The 7,312-nt window shown below is 53.0% G+C and overlaps 1 protein-coding gene across 1 annotated transcript in view; it reads right to left on the minus strand.

Annotated features, from left to right (window-relative positions):
- PPAPDC3 (phosphatidic acid phosphatase type 2 domain containing 3) overlaps positions 1 to 4,910 on the minus strand; it is an 18,683-nt gene extending 13,773 nt beyond the window's left edge. Inside the window, exon 1 of the mRNA XM_009998884.1 lies at positions 4,273 to 4,910. Coding sequence (XP_009997186.1) covers positions 4,273 to 4,723 — 451 coding nt within the window. The 5' untranslated portion in view covers positions 4,724 to 4,910. The remainder of the gene's footprint in view (positions 1 to 4,272) is intronic.
- Positions 4,911 to 7,312: the final 2,402 nt, after the last annotated feature.

Here is a 7,312-nt window from a genome sequence, read left to right on the forward strand (position 1 = left end):
AAGAACTGCCTTCCGGCTGACCTTCAGGAGTGCAGAAGTGACCTGGGCCCCCCTCCTCTCCTCCTCCTGTGTCAAGCCACCCACCCTCCTCCTGCCATGCTGCTCCCAATGATACATCCCTACCCCATGGCCCTGCTTCACTTGGTGGCCATAAATGCTTAGTGACAGCCCCAAAGAACCAACCCACCCCTCAGAAGCAGGATGCAGAGCCAGCTGGTGATGGATGAGGACTGGGACCTGTGTCACTGAGACAGCAGCTGGACACAGGGGACACAACAGGCAACGAGAAGACCAGGGCTTGCTTTCTCTTCATCTGAATCCCTGTTTCAGGAAGCCATGACCAAACCAGAACTGGTTAATGGTTGGTATTTCAAACCAAGTACAGATAAATATTTCATGAGCAGGGGTTAAGCAAGCAGGTATCCCCTGACAGCAAAGGCACATGGCTGGACTGCAGATTACTAAACAAAGTGGTGATTTAGCTCTAAACACCATAGGTGGACTTCACCACAGCAACCACTTTGGGTAGATGATCATATTCCATCCCCACCACACCAAGAAGGTGCCTGAACCTGAAAAACCATCAGTCTCATGAGATCAACCCATTCAGCTTAATAAATAGGAGATGAATAAATGACTTGAGGACTATCCAAAATATTGAAAGGCAGAAGAGATGTTGGCTAAAAGAGCTGAAGAGACAAGGGTAAGTGGGTGGAATGGAGGGAAGAGGAGAGTCAAACTAAAAGCAAGGGGCTGGTGAGAATATCTACCACTGCAGTAATATAGAAATGGTTCTGACAAGTTCACCCTCCCTTGTAATTGTACATCAAATTGAGTGTTTGGGTTTTTTCCCTTAACAAATTGAACAGGAATAAATTAAGGGATGTGCTACAGCCTGTATTTTGCCGTGGGTAAGATCAATGATCCAAATGTTCTTTGCTGCCTTTGCAGTCAATGAATCACTAAATTTGGAGTCATATCCTCACCAGATGGATCAGAACCAGAAACTGAGGGACTGCGTCCCCCAGGGCCTAATGGAGTTTCTCTCTGATTCTGGAGCAGATCTGGGAATTTTAGTGACAGTTTTATATCTGTTTTCCCCCCAAAAGCCCAATTGCAGAGTTCAAATGGCTTCCTAAGCATCTCAGTTTTCATGTTCATTCCTTGTGATTGCAGAGAAAAGCTTGAACAGTCCTGAAAGTTCCAGCAGCATCAGATGAATAAAATTAACTCTAAAGTTGGGAGAGTTTCCCAAGTTATGAGTCTCTCATTTGGATGGGGGGGGTGGGGGTGTGGGGGGTGTTGTGCAGAATTTCTTCCTGGCTCCTCAACAGCCAGGGCTGGAAATGCTGAGAGAGTCTTCCTGAAAGCACATTCTGGCAGAGGAATTTTTACAGTAGGCACAGTTATCTGATTTCTTCCATCTTTTCAGTAACAGGCTGTGAGTGTGCTCCTCTGGCTGTTTGGCATTTGCTGGAAGAGATTACGATGAGGAGAATCAATAAATTCCATCACAGATGATAAACATGGAAGGAGAACATGGCTTGGGGTTGCTAATCAACATCTGCACTCGGGATGGATGGAGCATCCCAGGGTCAGGCCCCCTCACCTGAAATGCTCCCGTGTCTGTTGGCAAAGCTCCTGCCAAGAGCTCCTTGGGTACAAGTGCCCCCCTCCATCTGCAGTGATGCTTCTGCCAGGTTCCTGGTCCCATTTCAGCAGTCTCCTGTCTCATCGCCTTGAAAACCTGATTGCAAATCCTAAACAAGTGCTCTATGATGGGCTGGCTCCCTGCCCAGAGACTGCATCAGAAATGCTGCTTGATGTATCAAACTCTCAGCAAGCTGGGGGGGAAGGGAGGAGAGCCAGGGGAGGGGAGGAAGGGGTACTGTAGACAACCCCAACTTCCCTGCTTCCCTCTTTCCAGGAGACCAGGGAAGCACTAGCAGGTTCCTTTCCCTTTGACCTGTCCCTATCCAGGAGGACTTCACACCACATCCTGATGGTTCTGAACCACAGGAATCCAGCAGCAAGAGGGACCAAGGATGCCAGATGCAGCACCTGTGCCATGCCCTTCCTGTCTACACAAGACCCCAGTTCTCATGGGATCTGTCTAGGTCCACCAGCCCTGTGATCCCCAGCCAGGCTCCCTCCTCCAGCAGCAATGCAGCTGTTACAGCAGCAGCTACTTGGATATTCAAGTTCCTGACTGCAATCTTAAATATCAAACCAAGGCCACATTCCCAGCAGAGATCTGCTCTGTGGGAATGTGAGTCCTGCTCACAAGGGAACATCTCACAAGCAGAGATCTGCTCTGTGGGAACAAGTCCTGCTGAGCAAGCTCTCACAAGAGAGGCTCAGGGCACCTTGTTCAGTCCCATCAGTCAGTGTTGTCTACTTGGAGGACAAAGTGGAGCTCTTTGGAAGCTGCCAGACCTATGGAGCTGACAAGTCATGTTGTGAACTAGACCTTCACACTATTTAACTACTTTCTCTCTTGGCAGGCAGAGAAGAAGGGTGAGAATAGTGCTTCTAGGCAGGGAAGCAAGATTATCAGCAACCCCTTGAGTTCTCCCCAGGCAGCATGTTTGGGCTCAGGAGACCTGGAGGTGCAGGCAGTGGTGCTGGGCTGAGCTCCCCCAGCAACCACCAGGTAGTAAAATTTCCAACATGACCTGGAGGTGGCTTTGCCTTTGGCCTCCTCAGATGGCAACAGAAGTGCAAGAAAACCTTTCTTGTTTCTGAACTGAAGGTGGCATTAGCTCTTGAAAAAAAATCTCAAATATTTTGGATTGGAAGAGGTGGTTTTTCAGGTTCCAAAACAGTCAAAAGGCTCTTGGGTCAAGAGGCACCTGGAAGCTGTGCTGGTTGATGTCAGTCACCTCCTATTTCATCCTTGTGCCCTTTCAAACAGTGTGAGGTTGACCTGGTGCCCCAAGGAGCTCCTGGCAGAACTGCTGACATTGCCTGGCTCTGCTTCACGCCGAGCTATTCTGGCTTCTTCCCCACCACAGCCTCCCTTCATGGGATGTCACTGCACGAGGACAGTCTCTTTCAAAGGCAGAGGTGAGAAAAGGCAGCTACCACTGTGCTTCTCAAGCCCGTCCAGTGCAACCTTTGCCCTCTGCGATGGATGAACTTGTGGAAAAACAAACCCAGGGCCATGTTGAAGAGCCCACATCACGTTGCAGTTGGCACCTGCAGACAGGATGTCCCTTCCCTGAGGTGCCTCTGCAATCAAACGTCCCTCTGTCCTCTCAAAAGGCTCCCTGAGAAGCAAAGGCCTAAATCCAATGTTTCTGATTTCTCTTACCAACCCAAAGCAGGAGCTCTAATTGCTGGTTTTTAACACTCGGGCTGATCCCAGCCAGAGGAGCTGGTCATTAGCCAAAAAGGAATGTACAGTAACGGGGCCCTGTGCCCGAGGCAGAAGAAAAAGGAAAGCAAGGTCCTCAGGTGGACGTGGTGGGTTGGGGTCAGGACCTAAGGCAAGTCACACCCAGGGCTCAGCCTGGTCCCTGGTGGGACATGACTCCACCTGGGTAGGATGGGCCCTGCTCAACTGAGAAGGCAACTCCTTCAAAACATCCCAACCTCCAGAAACAAGGACACAGTGGTCAACTGCACAGGAAAGGACTGGCAGGAGAGACAGAAAGATGCCAGCCTGTCTGTGTGGCCTCTGGGTCAAATTAGCACATGGAAACGGGGACAGCAGCAAGAAAGGTCCTCATGGGAAGGAGGATGTGAGATCAAAGCACAGCAGGGAAGGAGTCAGGACTCCATCCCGCGGTGGCTGAGCCACGGAGGCAGGGGCTGGTCCAGAAGGCAGAAGGGGATGGGAAGCATTTTTTCTCAAGGCATCGATCCATGGATCAAAGACTAAAATCTTTCTGCTTTCCCCTCCTATCAAACCACCACAGCAGATGACCATAGATCAAATAAAAGACCTTACTGCTGGTATCCACCTGCACATCACAGACACCTCCTTGGCTTGATCACACAACCTTGTCCCACACAATACCAGGGACCTGCTCCTGCTCTGTGGGTGTCACCACGATTACTCTATCCCCCTTAAGACAACTTTTGCTACATCCACCACCCATGGTACCCAGGACCAGGATGGCTGGTAAGTGCAGCATTCACCCTAAAGGTCACTCCCTGCTTCCTGCCCACATCGGTGGCTGGGAGCAGCCAGAGGAGGAGTCTTGGTACCACTGTCCCTTGTGACCAAGGGCTGGGCTTTCCCAACAGGAAGGAAGGTTTGCCACTCACCTAGCAGCAGGTTCATGAGGACCTCCTGGCCTGCCAGCGTGCTGCTCTTCACCAGGCAGATGAGGGTACCCGCAATCCAGGGGATCCCGTGCCCCGTTATCCCCAGGAGGTTGATCATGGAGCGGGCACCACCCCAGGAGGAGGCCGTGTTGGCACAGACTCCCAGCCTCTTGGACATGCAGATATCGATGGCCAGCAGGGAGTTGAAGGCGATTCCCTTGAAGGAAGGGTTGAGCTGCATGCAGTCCTCTTCGGGCAGCTGCTGCGACTGCCTCCGCTCCTTGGGGCTGCTGTTCTGGGGACCAGCAGCCCCGGCCTGGCTGCTCTGCTTTCTGCCAGAGCTCCTGCTCTCCTGGTTCCCCTTCAAGGGCTGATTCAGGGAGAGGAACTCGGCCCTGTTGAGGACATTGTTCCTGTCTCTTGCTCTGGACCGTGGCTGGGATGCTGGCATTGCAGTCTCTAGTGCAACCTGCTCTGCAAACACCGGGAAGGAGAGAAATCCCTCTTCTCCCTGCAGAAAGCTTCCCCCACTCCCACCCTCACGAGCTGTGAATTTGGGAAGCTACAAAGGTTCCCCTCAGTTGCTGTTGCCCCCAGCACAGGCTGCAGCTGTTAAATATAGAGTAAGGAATGCACATGGCTGTTTACTTCGTGGGCCTAGCAAGCTTGGAAGGAAAATTAATGCCAGGCTTGGCAGCCACTCCAGTGCCAGGGAAAAAGGTTAAGCAGCCAATAGATTGGAAGAAGAGGAGGGAGAAGCTTCATGCCAAAGGTTGGTTGTTTCTGGCCTGGTCTATTTAAATCTTCCAATTGCTTATTCCCCTGGGCTGCAAGGGAAACTGGGAAATGTAGTTTTTTGTCTACTGCAATTCACGTTTCAATATCAGAAAGTCAGAGCTGGAGGAGATCACAACATCCCCTCCCTCCCCAGAGCCACCAGCGTTGCCCTTAGGGTGAGCTGTGCCTCCTGGGGCTTTGAGAGCTCCAAGACTGGGCATCACTCAGGGGCTTCCCCCCACAAAGGGCTTTCCCTGGGTGGCTTCTCAATGTGTCTGCCCTGCCACATCTCAGCCCCTGTGAGGACACACTAAACGCCACCTTCCTCTCCCTGGCACGGATACCTTCCCAACACCACCACCCCAGCCCCTCTCCCCGCTCAGGCTGCAGCCACTTCCATCACTCACCTGGTCCCCAGACCCAAGGAGAAGCAGCACCTGCCTCCTGATTAAAAGCGACACCACTAATGAGTTCCCATCCCCCTGCCCCCAGCCTGGCCTTGATACTGCCTTCCTGCCGTGGCATCTGGCAGCACGGATCCCACGCTGAGCAGGTGACAGGAGGTGTCCATGTCCTGGAGCTGCAGATGCCACCAGCAGCACAGGTACCGGCCCCAGGGGAGCGGGGCATGGCAGGGTGGGGAGGAGGAAGGTTTCCCACAGCATGGGCTGGATGCTGTGGGCTCATTCCAGGCCCTGTGGTGTCCTCCTGCAGAGGACAGGAATGATCTGCTCTCCCTCCTGCCATGGCACCTTGTGCTCCATCACTTTGTCCGTGCACAGCCTGCCAGCTTCCTGCTGCAGCTGGGGGGGACCCCCCCAAGATATCTCCCACCAGCGTGGGTGACCCCTGAGAACATCCCGGCTGCGCTCGCAGCTCCAGTTTACAGGTCTGAATGATCTTGCTACAGTCCTTGGACCACAGCTGCGTGGATCTCAGCCCCAAGCACCACTGGGAGAGACAGCCCATCTCACAGAATTGTCACAGTTGGAAAAGACCTCTGAGATCACCGAGTCCAACCACCTCAGCTCCTCCTGCCCAAAGGACAGCTGCCCACTGCAGCAACCACCTGAGCCAGAGCCACCCCAGCTGCCATCCCTGACTTACCTTCCCTGTCACAGCTCCACACTGCCCACACACTCAAGGAACAGGATTATTCCTAAGCAAACAGGCTTTGTGGACAGAGAAGTGGAGAAGATGAACATTGCACGGAGGAGCAGAACAGTCACATCTCTTGGGGCCAGGGACATCTGCCTACACAATGTGCAGTTGCAGAGGTCAGTACTTGAACAGGTCTATCCCCTGGGAATCAGGCACCTGGGTATCTTTAAAAGGCTTGTCCAAAATGCACCGGGGGGCTCAAGTGCTGAATGACAGGTGTTTCTTGGCTTTCTAAGATAATAAGAAAATATGTGCACTTTCTTCACGCTTTTTATCCCTTGTTCTCAAAATCCTCTTGATGAGCGATGCACCCAGCCCGTGCCCAGCTGGCAGGCTGCCCAGAGGTGAGGGCAATGCTGGGCCAAGCAAGTGCCAGAGGTCCTGAGGAGCCCTCACCTCTGGACTCTGCTCATTATTTCCCGCTGTTATGAACCACAGGAAAATAATACAGCTCAATTTCCTTCTGAATCCCACCTCCCAGGAGCCTGCCCCGTGCCTGTGATGATGATCCTACCCAGGGGAAGAGCTCGTTCCCCTCCTCAGCCACCCTTTCCCAGCCCAAAAGCCATAGGCCCGTTCTGCTCAGGTACCATTGGGGGGCTGCAGCAGCCCCAGGAGCAGGCAGAGAAGCTGCCACATCACTGACACCCACCAGCTCCTGTCCCATCACCAGCACTCTCAGGCTCTCAGGGAAGTCAGCACCCCATCCCTATCTGCCTGCCCTCATCCTGCTGCCCCCCTCTGAGGCATGTGGAAGATCACAGCCCACCTGCCATCACTGGGAGATAACTGGTGACACTGCTTTCACTTGGCTGTAGCCATCACCCCCCACTGCACGGCCTCCTTGCTTCTCCTGCTGCTGTGGGGGGCTCCTTTGCAAGCATTGGGGAGCAGAGGGTTAAATTGGCCAGGAGCCTGCAGAAACAGGGAAACTCATCTCTCCTGGCCAAGGATGCTGAGCTATTACCCAGCATGTTCCTCCGGAGCTGTCACTGCAGGAAAAAAATACCTTGGAAGCCTTGGGAGTTAATTGAATCTGGTGCCTGGCTCTTCTGCTAACACCGTTGGGGGGGAATTTCTCTGCCTTACAGAGAGAGCTGTG

The sequence above is a fragment of the Chaetura pelagica genome, unplaced genomic scaffold, assembly GCF_000747805.2.
Source record: "Chaetura pelagica isolate M959 unplaced genomic scaffold, ChaPel_1.0 scaffold405, whole genome shotgun sequence".
Classification (NCBI taxonomy): domain Eukaryota; kingdom Metazoa; phylum Chordata; class Aves; order Apodiformes; family Apodidae; genus Chaetura; species Chaetura pelagica.